The sequence below is a fragment of the Hyla sarda genome, chromosome 10 (assembly GCF_029499605.1).
Source record: "Hyla sarda isolate aHylSar1 chromosome 10, aHylSar1.hap1, whole genome shotgun sequence".
Classification (NCBI taxonomy): Eukaryota; Metazoa; Chordata; class Amphibia; order Anura; family Hylidae; genus Hyla; species Hyla sarda.
Window position 1 is genome coordinate 5,343,959 of NC_079198.1, and position 22,383 is coordinate 5,366,341.

The window sequence follows — 22,383 nt, forward strand, 5'->3', positions numbered from 1 at the left end:
AGTGATAACTCTCTGAGTACAGATAATGTATAGATGTGACCTGCAGTCCTATGTAACACCACATATAACAGTGATAACTCTCTGAGTACAGATAATGTATAGATGTGACCTGCAGTCCTATGTAACACCACAGATAACAGTGATAACTCTCTGAGTACAGATAATGTATAGATGTGACCTGCAGTCCTATGTAACACCACAGATAACAGTGATAACTCTCTGAGTACAGATAATGTATAGATGTGACCTGCAGTCCTATGTAACACCACAGATAACAGTGATAACTCTCTGAGTACAGATAATGTATAGATGTGACCTGCAGTCCTATGTAACACCACAGATAACAGTGATAACTCTCTGAGTACAGATAATGTATAGATGTGACCTGCAGTCCTATGTAACACCACAGATAACACAGTGATAACTGAGTACAGATAATGTATAGATGTGACCTGCAGTCCTATGTAACACCACAGATAACAGTGATAACTCTCTGAGGTCTGTTATTATAACTCTGACTCTTCCCCTCAGTGACTCCAGGATTTGGGGATGTGGCCAAGAAGGTTTTTCGTGGAGAATCTTCCTACTATGAGGTGAAGGAGTTTGCTCGCAAGAATGCGGCTAATTTCCTGTCCCTGGCAAACTTACTCATGGGCCTGTCCTCCTTACTCTGCACCCTGAACGGGTAAGTGAGGGAAGAGGAGGGTGATGGTGGATAAAACTACAACATTGGTGGAGATTATACTGGACATAGTGGTTAGCATAGAGATGACTCTTCAGAGGATGATGGTGGTGATGGAACAGATGATGGTGGTGATGGAACAGATGATGGTGGTGATGGAACAGATGATGGTGATGATGGAACAGATGATGGTGATGGAACAGATGATGGTGATGATGGAACAGATGATGGTGATGATGGAACAGATGATGGTGGTGATGGAACAGATGATGGTGATGATGGAACAGATGATGGTGGTGATGGAACAGATGATGGTGGTGATGGAACAGATGATGATGGTGATGATGGAACATATGATGGTGATGATGGAACAGATGATGGTGATGATGGAACAGATGATGTGATGATGGAACAGATGATGGTGGTGATGATGGAACAGATGATGGTGGTGATGGAACATATGATGGTGGTGATGGAACAGATGATGGTGATGATGGAACAGATGATGGTGGTGATGGAACAGATGATGGTGGTGATGGAACAGATGATGGTGATGATGGAACAGATGATGGTGATGATGGAACAGATGATGGTGGTGATGATGGAACAGATGATGATGGTGATGGAACAGATGATGGTGGTGATGGAACAGATGATGGTGATGATGGAACAGATGATGATGGTGATGATGGACCAGATGATGGTGATGATGGAACAGATGATGGTGGTGATGGAACAGATGATGATGGTGATGGACCAGATGATGGTGATGATGGAACAGATGATGGTGGTGATGAGTCAGATTATAGTCAAACAAAGAAAAGATGCCCCGCACTACTCACAGCGAAGTGAAGTCCTGGGTGTATAGCAGAGTTGATTCCAGCAATCCCGTGCTCAGCGGAGAAAACAGCAGGGTTTGAAAAATCCTCAACAAAGAAACAGACCGCAGCACTGGGTATATGATGCAAATAAAAGGGTTCCTGTATTGCGGCATAGCGGGTAACAGGAGTGAACGGTCAGGCAGCCGACAAGTGCGAGTTTCGCGTCAGATAACGCTTTCTCAAGGCATGCCTGGAACAGATGATGGTGGTGATGGAACAGATGATGGTGATGAAGGAACAGATTATGGTGATGATGGAACAGATGATGGTGATGATGGAACAGATGATGGTGATGATGGAACAAATGATGGTGGTGATGGAACAGATGATGGTGATGATGGAACAGATGATAGGGGTGATGGATCAGATTATGGTGGTGATGGAACTGATGATGGTGGTGATGGATCAGATGATAGGGGTGATGGATCAGATTATGGTGGTGATGGAACTGATGATGGTGGTGATGGATCAGATGATAGGGGTGATGGATCAGATTATGGTGGTGAAGGAACAGATTATGGTGATGATGGAACAGATGATGGTGATGAAGGAACAGATGATGGTGGTGATGGATCAGATGATAGGGGTGATGGATCAGATTATGGTGGTGAAGGAACAGATGATGGTGGGGATGATGGATCAGATTATAGTGGTGAAGGAACAGATTATGGTGATGATGGAACAGATGATGGTGGTGATGGAACAGATTATGGTGACGATGGAACAGATGATGATGGTGGTGATGGAACAGATGATGGTGATGATGGAACAGATGATGGTGGTGATGGAACAGATGGTGGTGGTGATGGAACAGAAGATGGTGGTGATGGAACAGATGATGGTGATGGGTCAGATGATGGTGGTGAAGGAACAGATGGTGGTGGTGATGGAACAGATGATGGTGATGATGGAACAGATGATGGTGGTGAAGGAACAGATGATGGTGGTGATGGAACAGATGATGGTGATGATGGAACAGATGATGGTGGTGATGGAACAGATGATGGTGGTGATGGACCAGATGATGGTGATGATGGAACAGATGATGGTGGTGATGGAACAGATGATGGTGATGATGGAACAGATGATGGTGGTGAAGGAACAGATTATGGTGATGATGGAACAGATGATGGTGGTGATGGAAAAGATGATGGTAGTGATGGAACAGAGGATGGTGGTGATGGAACAGATGATGGGTCAGATGATGGTGGTGAAGGAACAGATGGTGGTGGTGATGGAACAGATGATGGTGGTTAGTGTTGAGCGGCATAGGCCATATTCGAATTAGCGATTATTCGCGAATATATGGACGAATATTCGTCATATATTCGCGAATATTCGCATATTCGGTGTATTCTCGTTTTATTTTCGCATATGTGAATATTCGCGTATGCGAAAATTAACATATGTGAATATTAGCATATACAAAATTAGCACATACGAAATTTGCATATGCGAAAATTAGCATACGCTAATATTCGCATATGCGAAACTTATCGAATGCTAATTTTCGCATATGCGAATTGTCGCGCACCAGTCTCACACAGTAGTATTACAGCCTTCTTTACACCACACAAGCTGGAAGCAGAGAGTGATGATCACTGTGATGTGTACTGTGAAGAAAAAAAAAAAAAAAAAAAAAACGAATATTCGTAATTACGAATATATAGCGCTATATTCGCGAAATTCGCGAATATGCGATATTCGCGAATAATATTCGAATTGCGAATATTCGCGAGCAACACTAATGGTGGTGATGGATCAGATGATAGGGGTGATGGATCAGATTATGGTGGTGAAGGAACAGATGATGGTGGGGATGATGGATCAGATTATAGTGGTGAAGGAACAGATGATGGTGGTGATGGAACAGATGATGGCGATGATGGAACAGATGATGGCGATGATGGAAGAGATGATGGTGGTGATGATGATGGATCAGATTATGGTGGTGAAGGAACAGATGATGGTGGTGATGATGGAACAGATGGAGGCGATGATGGAACAGATGATGGCGATGATGGAACAGATGATGGTGGTGATGGAACAGAGATGGTGATGATGGAACTGATGGTGGTGATGGATTAGATGATGGTGATGATGGAACAGATGATGGTGGTGATGGAACAGATGATGGTGGTGATGGAACAGATGATAGGGGTGATGGATCAGATTATGGTGATGAAGGAACAGATGATGGTGGTGATGGAACAGAGATGGTGATGATGGAACTGATGGTGGTGATGGATTAGATGATGGTGATGATGGAACAGATGATGGTGGTGATGGAACAGATGATGGTGATGAAGGAAAAGATGATGGTGAAGGAACATATGATGGTGATGATGTTACAGATGATGATGGAACATATGATGGTGATGATGGAACAGATGATGGTGATGATGGAACAGATGATGGTGGTAAAGGAACAGATGATGGTGATGATGGAAGAGATGATGGTGATGATGGAAGAGATGATGGTGGTGATGGATCAGATGATGGTGATGATGGAACAGATGATGGTGATGATGGAACAGATGATGATGGTGATGAAACAGGTGATGGTGATAATGGAACAGATGATGGTGATGATGGAACAGATGATGGTGGTGATGGAAAAGATGATGGTGATGATGGAACAGATGATGGTGAAGGAACATATGATGGAACAGATGATGATGGAACATATGATGGTGATGATGGAACAGATGATGGTGATGATGGAACAGATGATGGTGGTGAAGGAACAGATGATGGTGATGATGGAAGAGATGATGGTGATGATGGAAGAGATGATGGTAGTGATGGAACAGATGAAGGTGGTGATGGAACAGATGATGGTGATGATGGATCAGATGATGGTGATGATGGATCAGATGATGGTGATGATGGATCAGATGATGGTGATGATGGAACAGATGATGGTGATGATGGAACAGATGATGATGGTGATGGAACAGATGATGGTGATGATGGAACAGATGATGGTGATGATGGAACAGATGATTGTGATGATGGAACAGATGATGGTGATGATGGAACAGATGATGGTGATGATGGATCAGATGATGGTGATGATGGAACAGATGATGGTGATGATGGAACAGATGATGGTGATGATGGATCAGATGATGGTGATGATGGAACAGATGATGGTGATGATGGAACAGATGATGGTGATGATGGATCAGATGATGGTGATGATGGAACAGATGATGGTGATGATGGAACAGATGATGATGGTGATGGAACAGATGATGGTGATGGAACAGATGATGGTGATGATGGAACAGATGATGGTGATGATGGAACAGATGATGGTGATGATGGAACAGATGATGGTGATGATGGAACAGATGATGATGGTGATGGAACAGATGATGGTGATGATGGAACAGATGATGGTGATGATGGAACAGATGATGATGGTGATGGAACATATGATGGTGATGGAACAGATGGTGGTGATGATGGAACAGATGATGATGGAACAGATGATGATGGTGATGGAACATATGATGGTGATGGAACAGATGATGGTGATGATGGAACAGATGATGGTGATGATGGAACAGATGATGGTGATGATGGAACAGATGATGATGGTGATGGAACATATGATGGTGATGGAACAGATGATGGTGATGATGGAACAGATGATGATGGAACAGATGATGGTAGTAAAGATGGTAATGATGGTAGAGATGATGTGGTGAAAATAATGACTAGGATGATAAAGATGATAAGAGTGATGGTGATAAAGAAGATGATGATGAGAGTGATAGAGGAGATGATGAGGATGGAGACAGAGTATAGTGGACAGATTGTGATGCAGAGGATGATGAGAATGATGATGAGGAAGATGATGATGGTTGTGGAGATTATATAGGACATAACAGTGGTGAGGATAGAGATTATGTTGCACAGGAAGGTGTCAGGCGCCATCATGTTACTGCCGTCAGGGGCCTGGACCATGTTTTAAACAAATGGCTGCAACCTGCCTCCCACTCTCTGTTTTTACCATATTGCAGCCATTTTGCACAAATTGTGGCAAAATCGCTGCCAACTGATTTGCACATAACTGCAGGGAGCCCTTTAGCAGCTACATTTGTCGGTCCTTTCTGGTGTCCTCACTGGTCTAATTGCCCTGCACCACAGAGAATGTGGAAGGTAACAGGGCAGTGGGCCTGAGGAGTGTGGGCAAAGAGACCTGTAGGTGTGGGGGGAAGGCCTGAGTAGTACTCTGTGAGTGGGCCATAAGGAGCAGTCATTGTAGGAAAGGGGAAGTAAGGTCATGAGCAGCAGTCTATGTGAGAGGGGGCAATGAGCAGCAGTCTATGTGAGAGGGGGCTATTAGCAGCAGTCTATGTGAGAGGGGGCTATGAGCAGCAGTCTATGTGAGAGGGGGCAATGAGCAGCAGTCTATGTGAGAGGGGGCAATGAGCAGCAGTCTATGTGAGAGGGGGCTATTAACAGCAGTCTATGTGAGAGGGGGCTATGAGCAGCAGTCTATGTGAGAGGGGGCTATGAGCAGCAGTCTATGTGAGATGGGGCTATGAGCAGCAGTCTATGTGAGAGGGGGCTATGAGCAGCAGTATATGTAAGAAGAGGCTATGAGCAGCAGTCTATGTAAGCGGGGGCTATGAGCAGCAGTCTATGTGAGAGGGGGCTATGAGCAGCAGTCTATGTAAGAGGGGGCTATGAGCAGCAATCTATGTAAGAGGGGGCTATGAGCAGCAGTCTATATAAGAGGGGGCTATGAGCAGCAGTCTATGTGAGAGGGGGCTATGAGCAGCAATCTATGTAAGAGGGGGCTATGAGCAGCAGTCTATATAAGAGGGGGCTATGAGCAGCAGTCTATGTGAGAGGGGGCTATGAGCAGCAGTCTATGTGAGAGGGGGCTATGAGCAGCAGTCTATGTGAGAGGGGGCTATGAGCAGCAGTCTATGTGAGAGGGGGCTATGAGCAGCAGTCTATGTGAGAGGGGGCTATGAGCAGCAGTCTATGTGAGAGGGGGCTATGAGCAGCAGTCTATGTGAGAGGGGGCTATGAGCAGCAGTCTATGTGAGAGGGGGCTATGAGCAGCAGTCTATGTGAGAGGGGGCTATGAGCAGCAGTCTATGTGAGGGGGGCTATGAGCAGCAGTCTATGTGAGAGGGGGCTATGAGCAGCAGTCTATGTGAGAGGGGGCTATGAGCAGCAGTCTATGTGAGAGGGGGCTATGAGCAGCAGTCTATGTAAGAGGGGGCAATGAGCAGCAGTCTATGTAAGAGGGAGCAGTGAGCAGCAGTCTATGTAAGAGGGGGCTGTGAGCAGCAGTCTATGTAAGAGGGGGCTGTGAGCAGCAGTCTATGTAAGAGGGGGCAATGAGCAGCAGTCTATGTAAGAGGGGGCAATGAGCAGCTGTCTATGTAAGAGGGGGCAATGAGCAGCAGTCTATGTGAGAGGGGGCAATGAGCAGCAGTCTATGTGAGAGGGGGCTATGAGCAGCAGTCTATGTGAGAGGGGGCTATGAGCAGCAGTCTATGTAAGAGGGGGCAATGAGCAGCAGTCTATGTGAGAGGGGGCGATGAGCAGCAGTCTATGTGAGAGGGGGCAATGAGCAGCAGTCTATGTGAGAGGGGGCTATGAGCAGCAGTCTATGTGAGAGGGGGCTATGAGCAGCAGTCTATGTGAGAGGGGGCTATGAGCAAAAGTCTATGTGAGAGGGGGCTATGAGCAGCAGTCTATGTGAGAGGGGGCTATGAGCAGCAGTCTATGTGAGAGGGGGCTATGAGCAGCAGTCTATGTGAGAGGGGGCTATGAGCAGCAGTCTATGTGAGAGGGGGCTATGAGCAGCAGTCTATGTGAGAGGGGGCTATGAGCAGCAGTCTATGTGAGAGGGGGCTATGAGCAGCAGTCTATGTGAGAGGGGGCTATGAGCAGCAGTCTATGTGAGAGGGGGCTATGAGCAGCAGTCTATGTGAGAGGGGGCTATGAGCAGCAGTCTATGTAAGAGGGGGCAATGAGCAGCAGTATATGTGAGAGGGGGCTATGAGCAGCAGTCTATGTGAGAAGGGGCTATGAGCAGCAGTCTATGTGAGAGAGAAGAGCCATAAGTAGGAATCTTTGTAAGGAAGAACCACATGAGCAGCAGTCTATGTGAGAGTGGGTGGCCATATTAAAGGGGTACTCTGCCCCTAGACATTTTATCCCCTATCCAAAGGATAAGGGGATAAGATATCTGATCATGGGGGTCCTGCATCTAGGACCTCCGCGATCTCTGTGCAGCACCTGGCATTCATTTAGAATGCTGGGTTCCGGAGGCGGGGGTCGTGACATCACGGTCACGCCCCATTGTGTTGTCACGCCACATCCCCGCAATGCAGGTCTAAAGGAGGGCCTAGAAACTTGCATTGAGGGGGCGTGCATTGAAGGGGCGTGGCAAGACATCATGAGGGGGCATGGCAGTGACGTCACGCCACCCACTCCAAGCGCTTGGAAACAAAATGTTCCAAACGCTGGGGCAACGGAGTAGCCCTTTAAGCACTTTATGTGAGAGCGGGGGCTATGAACATCTATCTCTGTAAGAGAAAGAGGGGCCATTAAAAGCAGTCTATGTGAGAGAGGGGGTCACGAGTGTCAGTCTGTGTAAGAAAGGGGGGCCATGAAAAGCAGTCTGTGAGAGAGGGCGGCAATGTGAAGCAGTCTGTGAGAGAGGGCGGCAATGTGAAGCAGTCTGTGAGAGAGGGCGGCAATGTGAAGCAGTCTGTGAGAGAGCAGCCACATGTAGCAGTCTGTGAGAGAGGGCGGCAATGTGAAGCAGTCTGTGAGAGAGGGCGGCAATGTGAAGCAGTCTGTGAGAGAGCAGCCACATGTAGCAGTCTGTGAGAGAGGGCGGCAATGTGAAGCAGTCTGTGAGAGAGCAGCCACATGTAGCAGTCTGTGAGAGAGGGCGGCAATGTGAAGCAGTCTGTGAGAGAGGGCGGCAATGTGAAGCAGTCTGTGAGAGAGCAGCCACATGTAGCAGTCTGTGAGAGAGCAGCCACATGTAGCAGTCTGTGAGAGAGGGCGGCAATGTGAAGCAGTCTGTGAGAGAGGGCGGCAATGTGAAGCAGTCTGTGAGAGAGCAGCCACATGTAGCAGTCTGTGAGAGAGGGCGGCAATGTGAAGCAGTCTGTGAGAGAGCAGCCACATGTAGCAGTCTGTGAGAGAGCAGCCACATGTAGCAGTCTGTGAGAGAGGGCGGCAATGTGAAGCAGTCTGTGAGAGAGCAGCCACATGTAGCAGTCTGTGAGAGAGGGCGGCAATGTGTAGCAGTCTGTGAGAGAGGGCGGCAATGTGAAGCAGTCTGTGAGAGAGCAGCCACATGTAGCAGTCTGTGAGAGAGCAGCCACATGTAGCAGTCCAGGGTTCCATGGTGGAGGGGCTGAATCTCCTGACGGCAGCCCTGATGATGATGATGATGATGATGATATAAGAGATGATGAAGGTTTTATTGTTCTCGATCTCACATAGTCCATGTCCCTCAGGTGTTGGGCCTCCTCCATGTTGTCATCATATGAGGCACCGTTCTTCTCTGAAGGTCTCGTGTTGGTAACAATATGTTTATTTTGCAGGTAGCCTCCATGTTTTGTCTTAGAGAAGCAGCGCCATGATTGTTTTTTTGCCGCTTCTCAAACACAAAAATAAACATGGAAAGCGAAGCGGCGACGGCAGGAGACCGCGCAAACACACATGACGCTGTACACGCTGTATCAGGCCGTTGCGTCCGGCGGCACCAGCCTCTTTTAACCCCTTTAAATCTCCAGGTCTTTTTTAGGTTGGGAAAGATGACAAGGATACGCAAGAGGCAAATCCTGCGCCATATAGAACCTTATGCATCTCATAGATTTTGGCGCGACAAACAGTACTACGGTCACGCTGTGACTCGAGTGATGGTGTGGTGGCCACATGACCCTCTCCTGACTGCTGCAGTCCGGCCGTGACCTCAGGTTTGGTTGTCGTGCACTGGCGCGGATGTCTTGGTTCAGGTTGCTGGTCATGTCATGTTGTCTTTTTCGCAGGTCGCGGCAGTGCTCCGCCTGGCTGCTCCTGATGGCTTCATGCTGGATTTTGCTGACAGAGCTGTGGCCCGACAACTCGACGCGTTTTCAGCTCTAGGTGATGTAGTAGACGTTACCTGCAGTCCTATGTAACACAACATATCACCTATTTCAGGCCTTAAAGAAGCACTCCGGTAAATTTTTGTTTTGCTTATATAGTGCAGCATAAGCTATTATTAAAGCATATTGTAGAGGTTCTTGTGTATGCCTTGTTCCTTACCTGTTTTAGCAGATGTGGCAGGCGAGAAATTTCAGCCATACTCATTGCACACAGAATCATGATTTCCTAATGCTGCCTACATTACCCATGAATCCTCTGCCTGTACAAAGGGAAGGGGTGGAGCCTGGTGGTCTAATTACCTGGCTAGCCTCCAACAGCTGAGACTCCTAGAGTGGTTTGGTGTCAGTTCACATGATGTGCTTTTTTTATGCGTAGAACAAACATAGAAAACACACAGCAAAAAAGGTAAGTGTGAGCACAGCCTCAAGGGAGCAGTAGCGGTATACAGATAGAGCTGGAGGGGAGGTGTATAACTACTATATATCCTGATCCCATAGAGATAGCAGCAGTATACAGATAGAGCTGGAGGGGAGGTGTATAACTACTATATATCCTGATCACATAAAGATAGCAGCAGTATACAGATAGAGCTGGAGAAGAGGTGTATAACTACTATATATCCTGATCCCATAGAGATAGCAGCAGTATACAGATAGAGCTGGAGGGGAGGTGTATAACTACTATATATCCTGATCCCATAGAGATAGCAGCAGTATACAGATAGAGCTGGAGAAGAGGTGTAGAAGAGGTGTATAGCTACTATATATCCTGATCTCACAGAGATAGCAGCAGCAGTATACAGATAGAGCTGGAGGGAAGGTGTATAGCTACTATATATCCTGATCTCACAGAGATAGCAGCAGCAGTATACAGATAGAGATGGAGAGAAGGGGTTTGGGAGCTAGCAGGAGGGATCTGGTAGGTTATGATCCAGTAGTTCACAGGAAGTCAGATGACCCAGGACTGACCACTTCCTCTGACACATTATACATTGTGATTTTCTGTGAGTCAGGCTGGCGATCACATGACCCAATTACAGTAATGAACCACATGTTTGAAGCTGTGCTGGAATAAAACAGATGGCGCTGTAGAACTTGTAATGTAGAGGGTGCATGATATGGGCAAAAAATAACCCACACCCGGAGTGCTCCTTTAAGGTCTATTGTGGAGATTTCTGGGGGGGGGGGGTCTGTCTGATGTCTATCATGACAACACTGACTGTTCCCCTCAGTGACGCCAGGATTTGGGGATCTGGCCAGAAAGGTTTTTCATCGCGAATCTTCCTATGAGACAATGGAGTTTGCTCGCAAGAATGCGACTGTCCGTGGCAGACTTACTCGTGGGTCTGTTGTCTGTACACGGCCCCCCGATTGGGTAAGTGTGGGATCAATGCTGGAGATGATGATGATAGAGATGATGGTGGTGATGATGATAGAGGAGATGGTGATGATGATGATAGAGGAGATGGTGATGATGATGATAGAGGAGATGGTGATGATGATGATAGAGGAGATGGTGATGATGATGATAGAGGAGATGGTGATGATGATAGAGGAGATGGTGATGATAGAGATGATGATGATAGAGGAGATGATGGTGATGATAGAGGAGATGGTGATGATGATGATAGAGGAGATGGTGATGATGATGATAGAGGAGATGGTGATGATGATAGAGGAGATGATGATGATGATAGAGGAGATGGTGATGATGATGATAGAGGAGATGGTGATGATGATAGAGGAGATGGTGATGATGATGATAGAGGAGATGGTGATGATGATGATAGAGGAGATGGTGATGATGATGATAGAGGAGATGGTGATGATGATGATAGAGGAGATGGTGATGATGATAGAGGAGATGGTGATGATAGAGGAGATGGTGATGATAGAGATGATGATAGAGATGATGGTGGTGATGATAGAGGAGATGATGGTGATAGAGGAGATGATGATGGTGATAGAGGAGATGGTGATGATGATAGAGGAGATGATGGTGATGATAGAGGAGATGATGGTGATGATAGAGGAGATGATGGTGATGATGATGATAGAGAAGATGGTGATGATAGAGGAGATGGTGATGATGATGATGATAGAGATGATGGTGGTGATGATAGAGGAGATGATGGTGATAGAGGAGATGATGATGGTGATAGAGGAGATGGTGATGATGATGATGATAGAGATGATGGTGGTGATGATAGAGGAGATGATGATGATAGAGGAGATGATGATGGTGATAGAGGAGATGGTGATGATGATAGAGGAGATGGTGATGATAATGATGATAGAGGAGATGGTGATGATAGAGATGATGGTGATGATAGAGGAGAAGGTGATGATGATGATAGAGGAGATGGTGATGATGATGATAGAGATGGTGATGATAGAGGAGATGATGGTGATGATAGAGGAGATGGTGATGATGATGATGATAGAGGAGATGGTGATGATGATGATAGAGATGATGGTGATGATAGAGGAGATGGTGATGATGATAATAGAGATGATGATGATGGTGATGATGATGATAGAGGAGATGATGGTGATGATAGAGGAGATGATGATGATAGAGGAGATGGTGATGATAGAGATGATGATGATAGAGGAGATGGTGATAGTGATAATGTGCAGGATGATGGTGATGACAGAGGTGATGATGATGGTTGTGGACACTATATTGGAGGTAATTGTGTTGGGGTTAGAGATGACGGTGGTGATGATAGATGATGGTGGTGATGATAGAGGAGATGATGGTGATAATAGAGGAGATGATGGTGATGATAGAGATGATAGTGATGATGATAGAGATGATAGTGATGATGATAGAGGAGATGATGGTGATGATAGAGATGATGGTGGTGATGATAGAGATGATGGTGATGATGATGATAGAGATGATGGTGATGATGATGATAGAGGAGATGATGGTGATGATAGAGGAGATGATGGTGATGATAGAGGAGATGATGGTGATGATAGAGATGATGATGGGGATGATGATAGAGGAGATGATGGTGATGATAGAGATGATGGTGGTGATGATAGAGGAGATGGTGATGATAAAGATGATGGTGATGATGATAGAGATGATGGTGATGATAGAGGAGATGATGGTGATGATAGAGGAGATGATGGTGATGATAGAGGAGATGATGGTGATGATAGAGATGATGGTGGTGATGATAGAGAAGATGGTGATGATGATGATAGAGATGATGGTGATGATGATGATAGTGGTGATGATAGAGGAGATGATGGTGATGATAGAGGAGATGATGGTGATGATAGAGGAGATGATGGTGATGATAAAGATGATGATGGGGATGATGATAGAGGAGATGATGGTGATGATAGAGGAGATGATGGTGATGATAGAGGTGATGATGGTGATGATAGAGGAGATGATGGTGATGATAAAGATGATGATGGGGATGATGATAGAGGAGATGATGGTGATGATAGAGATGATGGGGATGATGATAGAGGAGATGATGATGATGATAAAGATGATGGTGATGATAGAGGAGATGATGGTGATGATAGAGATGATGGTGGTGATGATAGAGATGATGGTGATGATAGAGAAGATGGTGATGATGATAGAGATGATGGTGGTGATGATGATAGAGATGATGATGATAGAGAAGATGGTGATGATAGAGGAGATGATGGTGATGATGATGATAGAGAAGATGGTGATGATGATGATAGAGAAGATGGTGATAATAGAGGAGATGATGGTGATGATAGAGGAGATGATGGTGATGATGATAGAGATGATGGTGGTGATGATAGAGATGATGGTGATGATAATAGAGGAGATGATGGTGATAATAGAGGAGATGATGGTGATGATAGAGATGATAGTGATGATGATAGAGAAGATGATGGTGATGATAGAGATGATGGTGGTGATGATGATAGAGGAGATGATGGTGATGATAGAGATGATGGTGATGATGATAGAGGAGATGATGGTGATGATATAGGAGATGATGATGATAGAGGAGATGATGGTGATGATGATGATAGAGAAGATGGGGATAATAGAGGAGATGATGGTGATGATAGAGGAGATGATGGTGATGATAGAGGAGATGATGGTGATAGAGATGATGATGGGGATGATGATAGAGGAGATGGTGGTGATGATAGAGATGATGGTGGTGATGATAGAGGAGATGGTGATGATAAAGATGATGGTGATGATGATAGAGATGATGGTGATGATAGAGGAGATGATGGTGATGATGATGATAGAGAAGATGGTGATGATAGAGGAGATGATGGTGATGATGATGATAGAGATGATGGTGGTGATGATGATAGAGATGATGATGATGATAGAGGAGATGATGGTGTTGATGATGATAGAGAAGATGGTGATGATAGAGGAGATGATTGTGATGATGATGATAGAGGAGATGGTGATGATAGAGATGGTGGTGATGATGATGATAGAGGAGATGATTGTGATGATGATGATAGAGGAGATGGTGATGATAGAGATGGTGGTGATGATGATGATAGAGGAGATAGAGATGATGATGATAGAGGAGATGATGGTGATGATAGAGGAGATGATGGTGATAGAGGAGATGATGATGATAGAGGAGATGATGATGATAGAGGAGATGATGGTGGTGATGATGATAGAGATGATGATAGAGATGATGATGATGATAGAGGAGATGATGATGATAGAGATGGTGGTGATGATGATGATAGAGGCGATAGAGATGATGATGATAGAGGAGATGATGATGATAGAGATGGTGGTGATGATGATGATAGAGGCGATAGAGATGATGATGATAGAGGAGATGGTGATAGTGATAATGTGCAGGATGATGGTGATGACAGAGGTGATGATGATGGTTGTGGACACTATATTGGAGGTAATTGTGTTGGAGATGATGCTGATATACTGATCATGGCGGTAATGATCTCCTGTCACATTACCCACGTTCCTCCAGTTTTTGGCCTCCTCCATCTCAGGAGGCTTATAATGAAGACCCCTTTTAGAGAGAAGCTTAGAGAAGTGGTGATTTTTCTGTGAGACGCTTCTCAAGCACAAAATATGACAGACGACTGGACATGGAAACGGCGGCGCAGGAGCCGGTGCAGAGGTGAATGACGCTGTATCGGGCCTTCACATCTGGCTGCACCAGCTTCTATTTAATGAGAAGACAAATGATGACAAATCCTGCACCGTGTAGAATCGTACATTCAGCTCAACGCAGGTCGTATATAACAAACAGCACTGCAGGCACGGTGATGGTACAGCGGTCACATGACCCTCCCCTCTCATAGTCTGGCTGTGACCTCAGGTCTGGTTGTTGTGGTGCGGATTTCTTGGTTCAGGCTGATGGTCTTATCCTGCCATGTTGTGTCTCCGCAGGTCACGGCAGTGTGCTGCATGGCTGCTCCTGGTTGGCTTTATGCTGGATCTGGCTGACGGAGCCGTGGCCCGACAACTCAATGTGTGCTCAGCTCTCGGTTAGTCAGACCCCATTTCCATATTTAAGACTCTGTGCCCCGGAGCGGTCGGATAAACATTCCAACTCTCCACATCTACGTGACTTCAAGGAAAATATTCGCTCAGGGCCTGTGATGTGGAAACGTCAGACATCTGACTCCTAGGACCGCTGCCTCCTGGGGGCCAAAGTAACCAGCAGATTGTGGAGAACTGGGGGTCTGAACTTTAAAGGGGTATTCCGGCTTTATACATCTTATCCCCTATCCTTTGGTTAAAGGATACCATAAGATATATGATCGCAGGGGTCCTGCCGCTGGGGACCCCCACATTCTGTGCTGGACGCTGTCTCCGAGACAGGGACGTGACATCACAGCCACGCTTCCTAGTAACTTCACGGCCACACCCTCTCCATTCAGGTCTATGGGAGGGGGTGTGACGGCTGTCATGTCCCCTCCCATAGATATGAATGGAGCGGGGCGTGGCATGACGTCACTAGGAAGCGTGGATGTGATGTCACGTCCCCGTCTTGGAGGGGGGGCCCCTGCAATGATACATCTTATCCTTTGGATAGGGGATAATATGTATAAAGCTGGAATACTCCTTTAAGCCTTCTGTCAATGCTAATGACCCAGTGAAGGGTTGTAGGTCTCCAATTGGCATGAAGCAGGGTATGCTGAGAGTTGTAGTTATCCAACAGAGAAAGATCCTTTACACAATTGGCGGAGCTGGATCTCAGAGTCTTCTATCTTATAGGGATATATGACTCTGTAATAGGAAGCTCAGCTAATGGTAAAACATCAGACAAATTCTACTCGCTGTTTTGCTAATTTCTGGAAAGCTGGGTGGGTAGTGTAATGGCAGATAGTAGTGGTTGCCACTCAGCAGTTTCTCAAAAAGAGAAGATTGGTGGCAGAGGTGTTTTTTTTTTGGAGTGCTCTTGCGATGTACATGTTGGGGTGCTCTTGTTTGGGTCCTCTGGATAGGATGCTCTTTTTTGAGTTCTCTTCTTGGGGTACTATTGTTGGTGTGTTATGGCTGGGTTGCTCTTGTTGAGGTGTTGTTGTTGGAATGTCATGGTTGGGCTGCTCTAGTTTGGGTATTGTTGTTGGCATGCTATGGTTAGGTTGCTCTTGCTGGGGTACAGTTGTTGGTACTCTATGGTTGGGTTTATCTTGTTGGGGTGTTTTTATTGAAGTACTCATGTTGGGGTGTTCTTATTTAATTACTCATGTTGGGGTGTTCTTATTGGAGTACTCATCTTGGGGTGTTCTTATTGAAGTACTCATGTTGGGGTGTTCTTATTGGAGTGCTCTTGTTGGGGTGTTCTTATTGGAGTACTCATGTTGGGGTGTTCTTATTGGAGTACTCATCTTGGGGTGTTCTTATTGGAGTACTCATCTTGGGGTGTTCTTATTGGAGCCCTCTTGTTGGGGTGTTCTTATTGGAGTACTCATCTTGGGGTGTTCTTATTGGAGTGCTCTTGTTGGGGTGTTCTTATTGAAGTACTCATGTTGGGGTGTTCTTATTGGAGTACTCATCTTGGGGTGTTCTTATTGAAGTACTCATCTTGGGGTGTTCTTATTGGAGTGCTCTTGTTGGGGTGTTCTTATTGGAGTGCTCTTGTTGGGGTGTTCTTATTGGAGTGCTCTTGTTGGGGTGTTCTTATTGGAGTACTCATCTTTGGGTGTTCTTATTGGAGTACTCAAGTTGGGGGTGTTCTTATTGGAGTACTCATCTTGGGGTGTTCTTATTGGAGGGCTCTTGTTGGGGTGTTCTTATTGGAGTGCTCTTGTTGGGGTGTTCTTATTGGAGTACTCATCTTGGGGTGTTCTTATTGGAGTACTCAAGTTGGGGGTGTTCTTATTGGAGTACTCATCTTGGGGTGTTCTTATTGGAGTACTCAAGTTGGGGGTGTTCTTATTGGAGTACTCTTGTTGGGGTCTTCGTATCGGAGTGCTCTTGTTGGGGTCTTCTTATTGGAGTGCTCTTGTTGGGGTCTTCATATTTAAGTTACTCTTGTTGGGGTGCAGGAATGAATACTTTTTTGTTTTTCTCTGTCACCTGTAAATCTCCCCATTTCTGTCCTGTTTACCATTTACATTTTTCTGGTTTGCAGGGGCCAAGCTGGATGACTTTGCTGACTTCACTTCGTTTGGTCTGGCCACAGCATTACTGCTCCACACCAGCAGCCCACTGGATGCCCTGCTGGTTATTGTTTACATCCTGGCTGTCTTCACTCGCCTTTGTTTTTACTCCAGTGGTAAGAACCCTCCACTATGTCCCACCAGCCACTACTATCCTCCAGTGTCCCACCGCCCATCTCCATGCCCTTCAGTGTCCCACCGCCCCTCTCTGTGTCCTTCACAGTGTCCCACCGCCCCTCTCCATGCCCTTCAGTGTCCCACCGCCCCTCTCCATGTCCTTCAGTGTCCCACCGCCCCTCTTTCTGTCCTTCACAGTGTCCCACCGCCCCTCTCTGTGTCCTTCACAGTGTCCCACCGCCCCTCTCCATGCCCTTCAGTGTCCCACCGCCCCTCTCCCTGTCCTTCACAGTGTCCCACCGCCCCTCTCCCTGTCCTTCACAGTGTCCCACCGCCCCTCTCCGTGTCCTTCACAGTGTCCCACCGCCCCTCTCCATGTCCTTCAGTGTCCCACCGCCCCTCTCCCTGTCCTTCACAGTGTCCCACCGCCCCTCTCCCTGTCCTTCACAGTGTCCCACCACCCCTCTCTGTGTCCTTCAGTGTCCCACCACCCCTCTCCCTGTCCTTCACAGTGTCCCACCGCCCCTCTCCCTGTCCTTCACAGTGTCCCACCGCCCCTCTCCATGTCCTTCAGTGTCCCACCGCCCCTCTCCATGTCCTTCAGTGTCCCACCGCCCCTCTCCATGTCCTTCAGTGTCCCACCGCCCCTCTCCATGTCCTTCAGTGTCCCACCGCCCCTCTCCATGTCCTTCACAGTGTCCCACCGCCCCTCTCCATGTCCTTCACAGTGTCCCACCGCCCCTCTCCATGTCCTTCAGTGTCCCACCGCCCCTCTCCATGTCCTTCACAGTGTCCCACCGCCCCTCTCCCTGTCCTTCAGTGTCCCACCGCCCCTCTCCATGTCCTTCACAGTGTCCCACCGCCCCTCTCCATGCCCTTCAGTGTCCCACCGCCCCTCTCCCTGTCCTTCACAGTGTCCCACCGCCCCTCTCCGTGTCCTTCAGTGTCCCACCACCCCTCTCCCTGTCCTTCAGTGTCCCACCGCCCCTCTCCCTGTCCTTCACAGTGTCCCACCGCCCCTCTCTGTGTCCTTCAGTGTCCCACCACCCCTCTCCCTGTCCTTCACAGTGTCCCACCGCCCCTCTCCCTGTCCTTCACAGTGTCCCACCGCTCCTCTCCATGTCCTTCAGTGTCCCACCGCCCCTCTCCATGTCCTTCAGTGTCCCACCGCCCCTCTCCATGTCCTTCAGTGTCCCACCGTCCCTTTCCATGTCCTTCACAGTGTCCCACCGCCCCTCTCCATGTCCTTCACAGTGTCCCACCGCCCCTCTCCATGTCCTTCACAGTGTCCCACCGCCCCTCTCCATGTCCTTCACAGTGTCCCACCGCCCCTCTCCATGTCCTTCACAGTGTCCCACCGCCCCTCTCCATGTCCTTCACAGTGTCCCACCGCCCCTTTCCATGTCCTTCACAGTGTCCTACCTGCTCCCTGTATCCTCCACTATGTCCCACCTATTGCTCCTTTCATCCACACTGTGCCATCTGACCCCTATGTCCGCCTGTATTAAACATCTCACTAAAGATGTTGATCTGTGGAGTACACCTTCATGGCATGTGGTTGACATAAGACTTTAGGGTGCTGCAGTAAGTAACAGAGTGACCTTTTTTTGTAGGGATCCCCTTCATGTACAGAGGCCTGCCCTGTCCATATGCATCCGCCATATTGGCCTGTGCCTCATTATTGGCAGGAAGCAACAAGGTTGTCCTACGATCGATTGCCATCATAATGGCTCTCTTCATGATCGACCAAGGAGTCTACCCACATGACAAGATCCTGGAGTCTCAACTGTGGAAGAAGATGGTCTTCGCAGGTGGTGAGTGAAGGGTCCGCAGGTCCATGAATTATACACAAGGACTTGTCAGGGAGTGGTGTGGCCCCCCCAGAGTCTGCAGGCTACATTCAGTGCCAGGCTCATACAGAGATGATTGGTCACCATTGACCCTCTTTATTGAGTCTGTGGGTCCTCTCAGTTTTTGAGGCTCCAAATACTATTAAAGGGGTACTCCACTGGCCAGTGTTCCGGCTGCGTTCGGAACATTGAGTTCCAAATGCTATGCGCATGCTTCGGGGGTCAGACCACACCCCCTCAATCCAAGTATGTGGGAGGGGGCTGTCACGCCTCCTCCTATAGACTTAGATTGAGGGGCGTGGCCTGACATCACAAAGGGACGTGACCAACCCCCGCAGCGTGCGCACAGCATTCGGAAATAAATGTTCCGAATGCAGCCGGAACACTGGCCAGGGGAGTACCCCTTTAAGTCGTCCCTTGTGTAAAGGCCCTGGACCTAATATAGGGGACATGTATGGCGGCTTTTAGCAGTTTTAGTGGTGGTCATTTATTGTCAGCAGGTTCTGCTTTATTTCTGTGGGGTCCAATGGTTGATCGGTTATGATATTTGGGGTTCACAGCTTTAAACATTTCTGAGGCAGCTATAAATCCTTGGGCTGTCAGGTCAATGTGTATATAGGAGTTCTCTTTATCTTATATAAAGGAGCCCTGTACTTTACCACGGGGCACACATTACCAAGTAACCACAGGCTTTTCAGGTTAGTACCATGTATAGGGCAGTGTTAGAGGTGGTTTGTTGAACAGTATATGAGCTATATGATATATTTGGTGTGGCACAGTATATAGGGCATGAGGTGGCACAGTATATAGGGCATATAGTGGTACAGTATATTGGGCATATAGTGGCACAGTATATGGGGCATATAGTGGCACAGTATATATGGTATGTGAAGTCTAGGAGGTGGCACAGTATATAGGGCATGTAGTGGCACAGTATATATGGTATGTGAAGTCTAGGAGGTAGCACAGTATATAGGGCATGTAGTGGCACAGTATATATGGTATGTGAAGTCTAGGAGGTGGCACAGTATATAGGGCATGTAGTGGCACAGTATATAGGGCATGATATGGCACAGTATATAGGGCATATAGTGGTACAGTATATGGGGCATATAGTGGCACAGTATATGGGGCATATAGTGGCACAGTATATATGGTATGTGAAGTCTAGGAGGTGGCACAGTATATAGGGCATGTAGTGGCACAGTATATATGGTATGTGAAGTCTAGGAGGTGGCACAGTATATAGGGCATGTAGTGGCACAGTATATATGGTATGTGAAGTCTAGGAGGTGGCACAGTATATAGGGCATGTAGTGGCACAGTATATAGGGCATGAGATGGCACAGTATATAGGGCATATAGTGGTACAGTATATGGGGCATATAGTGGCACAGTATATATGGTATGTGAAGTCTAGGAGGTGGCACAGTATATAGGGCATGTAGTGGCACAGTATATATGGTATGTGAAGTCTAGGAGGTGGCACAGTATATAGGGCATGTAGTGGCACAGTATATTTGGTATGTGAAGTCTAGGAGGTGGCACAGTATATAGGGCATATAGTGACAGTATATAGGGCATATGGTGACAGTATATAGGGTATGTAGTGGCACAGTATATAGGGCATATGGTGGCACAGTATATAGGGCATGCAGTGGCACAGTATATATGGCATGTTAAGTCTAGGAGGTGGCACAGTATATAGGGCATGTAGTGGTACAGTATATTTGGTATGTGAAGTCTAGGAGGTGGCACGGTATATAGGGCATGTAGTTGCACAGTATATAGGGCATATAGTGGCACAGTATATAGGGCATGAGGTGGCACAGTATATAGGGCACGTGGTGGCACAGTATATAGGGCATATAGTGGCACAGTATATATGGTATGTGAAGTCTAGGAGGTAGCACAGTATATAGGGCATGTAGTGGCCCAGTATATAGGGCATGAGGTGGCACAGTATATAGGGCATGAGATGGCACAGTATATAGGGCATGAGGTGGCCCAGTATATAGGGCATGTAGTGGCAAAGTATATAGGGCATGTGATGGCACAGTATATAGGGCATGTGGTGGCACAGTATATAGGGCATATAGTGGTACAGTATATGGGGCATATAGTGGCACAGTATATGGGGCATATAGTGGCACAGTATATGGGGCATATAGTGGCACAGTATATATGGTATGTGAAGTCTAGGAGGTGGCACAGTATATAGGGCATGTGGTGGCACAGTATATAGGGCATGTGGTGGCCCAGTATATAGGGAATGAGGTGGCCCAGTATATAGGGCATGTGGTGGCCCAGTATATAGGGCATGTGGTGGCACAGTATATAGGGCATGTGGTGGCAGAGTATATAGGGCATGTGGTGGCACAGTATATAGGGCATGTGGTGGCACAGTATATAGGGCATGTGGTGGCACAGTATATAGGGCATGTAGTGGCACAGTATATAGGGCATGTAGTGGCACACTATATAGGTTGTGGGTTTTCCGTCTTCAGGTAATAATCACGCAATCTCTGATCTTTCTTGCAGGAGTTGTCATGATGTTCTGCTCCTTCTCCCCCCTGGCGTGTTTATACTACTTGGTATGGTCCATGTCGTACATTCTATTCCCGGAGGCGTTGTGGAGTTTTAAGTTGTGATCTCCCGGTGGTGGTGGCGGCGGACTCTCCGCCTGTGCTGGAGGGTGGCATTGTGGTGTAACGAGTGGCGGGATGATGTCCTCATAGGACCCGCGGTCGGGTGATATTGCGTGATTTCAGAACACCTGGTGGCCTGCACTGTGGTCACCATCTCTTCCAAAACCAGACGTCTCGTACATCACGTACCCGGTGAGCCGGTGCGTTTTGTGCCTGCAGTGCTCGGCCGTGCAGTGAGTGGGTGGGTGAGGTTGATGTATATATACAGATTGTACAGAAATTACAGATCCTGGATCAGTAAATATATAATAAATATTGTTTTATCTGTAGCACGTGGTGCCGCTTGTCTCGTCTTTCTGGATCTCCATCGCCATTTCTGAGCATTTATTCTTCATTATAAATAGAAGTCTTACCAGCAGGAGTTAATCC

At 47.1% G+C, this 22,383-nt stretch overlaps 3 protein-coding genes across 14 annotated transcripts; 2 read left to right on the forward strand and 1 right to left on the reverse strand.

Annotated features, from left to right (window-relative positions):
* The first annotated feature begins 547 nt into the window (after positions 1–547).
* On the forward strand, positions 548–22,283 carry TMEM269 (transmembrane protein 269). 5 transcript variants are annotated; one of them, XM_056544239.1, is made up of 7 exons: positions 548–685; positions 9,609–9,710; positions 10,940–11,082; positions 15,118–15,215; positions 17,312–17,455; positions 19,070–19,270; positions 21,848–22,283. In XM_056544239.1, exons 3-7 carry the CDS (start codon positions 10,994–10,996, stop codon positions 21,955–21,957), a joined length of 642 nt encoding a protein of 213 aa, XP_056400214.1. In that variant the 5' UTR covers positions 548–685; positions 9,609–9,710; positions 10,940–10,993; the 3' UTR covers positions 21,958–22,283. The 5 variants fall into 5 exon arrangements, with proteins under 5 accessions (XP_056400214.1, XP_056400216.1, XP_056400211.1 ...); XM_056544241.1 differs by having other exon boundaries at positions 9,609–9,705; XM_056544237.1 differs by lacking the exon at positions 548–685 and adding an exon at positions 9,399–9,536.
* LOC130294438 (uncharacterized) lies at positions 7,429–9,106 on the reverse strand. The gene is made up of 2 exons (XM_056544235.1): positions 8,394–9,106; positions 7,429–8,333 (listed from the first exon to the last, which is right to left on the reverse strand). Exons 1-2 carry the CDS (start codon positions 9,090–9,092, stop codon positions 8,148–8,150), a joined length of 885 nt encoding a protein of 294 aa, XP_056400210.1. The 5' UTR covers positions 9,093–9,106; the 3' UTR covers positions 7,429–8,147.
* Positions 11,733–15,102, forward strand: LOC130294433 (uncharacterized). 8 transcript variants are annotated; one of them, XM_056544209.1, is made up of 4 exons: positions 11,733–11,748; positions 12,307–12,456; positions 12,741–12,966; positions 13,096–15,102. In XM_056544209.1, exons 2-4 carry the CDS (start codon positions 12,440–12,442, stop codon positions 14,773–14,775), a joined length of 1,923 nt encoding a protein of 640 aa, XP_056400184.1. In that variant the 5' UTR covers positions 11,733–11,748; positions 12,307–12,439; the 3' UTR covers positions 14,776–15,102. The 8 variants fall into 8 exon arrangements, with proteins under 8 accessions (XP_056400184.1, XP_056400183.1, XP_056400182.1 ...); XM_056544208.1 differs by lacking the exon at positions 11,733–11,748 and adding an exon at positions 11,756–12,030; XM_056544207.1 differs by lacking the exon at positions 11,733–11,748 and adding an exon at positions 12,049–12,093.
* Positions 22,284–22,383: the final 100 nt, after the last annotated feature.

What these genes read in the sequence shown, in the direction of transcription:
- LOC130294438 (XM_056544235.1), bottom strand. Translation starts at nt 9,092, where the DNA reads ATGGAGGAGGCCCAACACCTGAGGGACATGGACTATGTGAGATCGAGA. An exon ending in CTGCTCTCTCACAGACTGCT is followed by an intron (nt 8,334 to 8,393) that starts TCACATTGCCGC and finishes TCACAGACTGCT; the next exon opens with ACATGTGGCTGCTCTCTCAC.
- TMEM269 (XM_056544239.1), top strand. Translation starts at nt 10,994, where the DNA reads ATGAGACAATGGAGTTTGCTCGCAAGAATGCGACTGTCCGTGGCAGAC. An exon ending in CCTTTGTTTTTACTCCAGTG is followed by an intron (nt 17,456 to 19,069) that starts GTAAGAACCCTC and finishes CTTTTTTTGTAG; the next exon opens with GGATCCCCTTCATGTACAGA. An exon ending in GAAGATGGTCTTCGCAGGTG is followed by an intron (nt 19,271 to 21,847) that starts GTGAGTGAAGGG and finishes TCTTTCTTGCAG; the next exon opens with GAGTTGTCATGATGTTCTGC.
- LOC130294433 (XM_056544209.1), top strand. An exon ending in ATAGTGGTGATGATAGAGGA is followed by an intron (nt 12,967 to 13,095) that starts GATGATGGTGAT and finishes GATGATAGAGGT; the next exon opens with GATGATGGTGATGATAGAGG.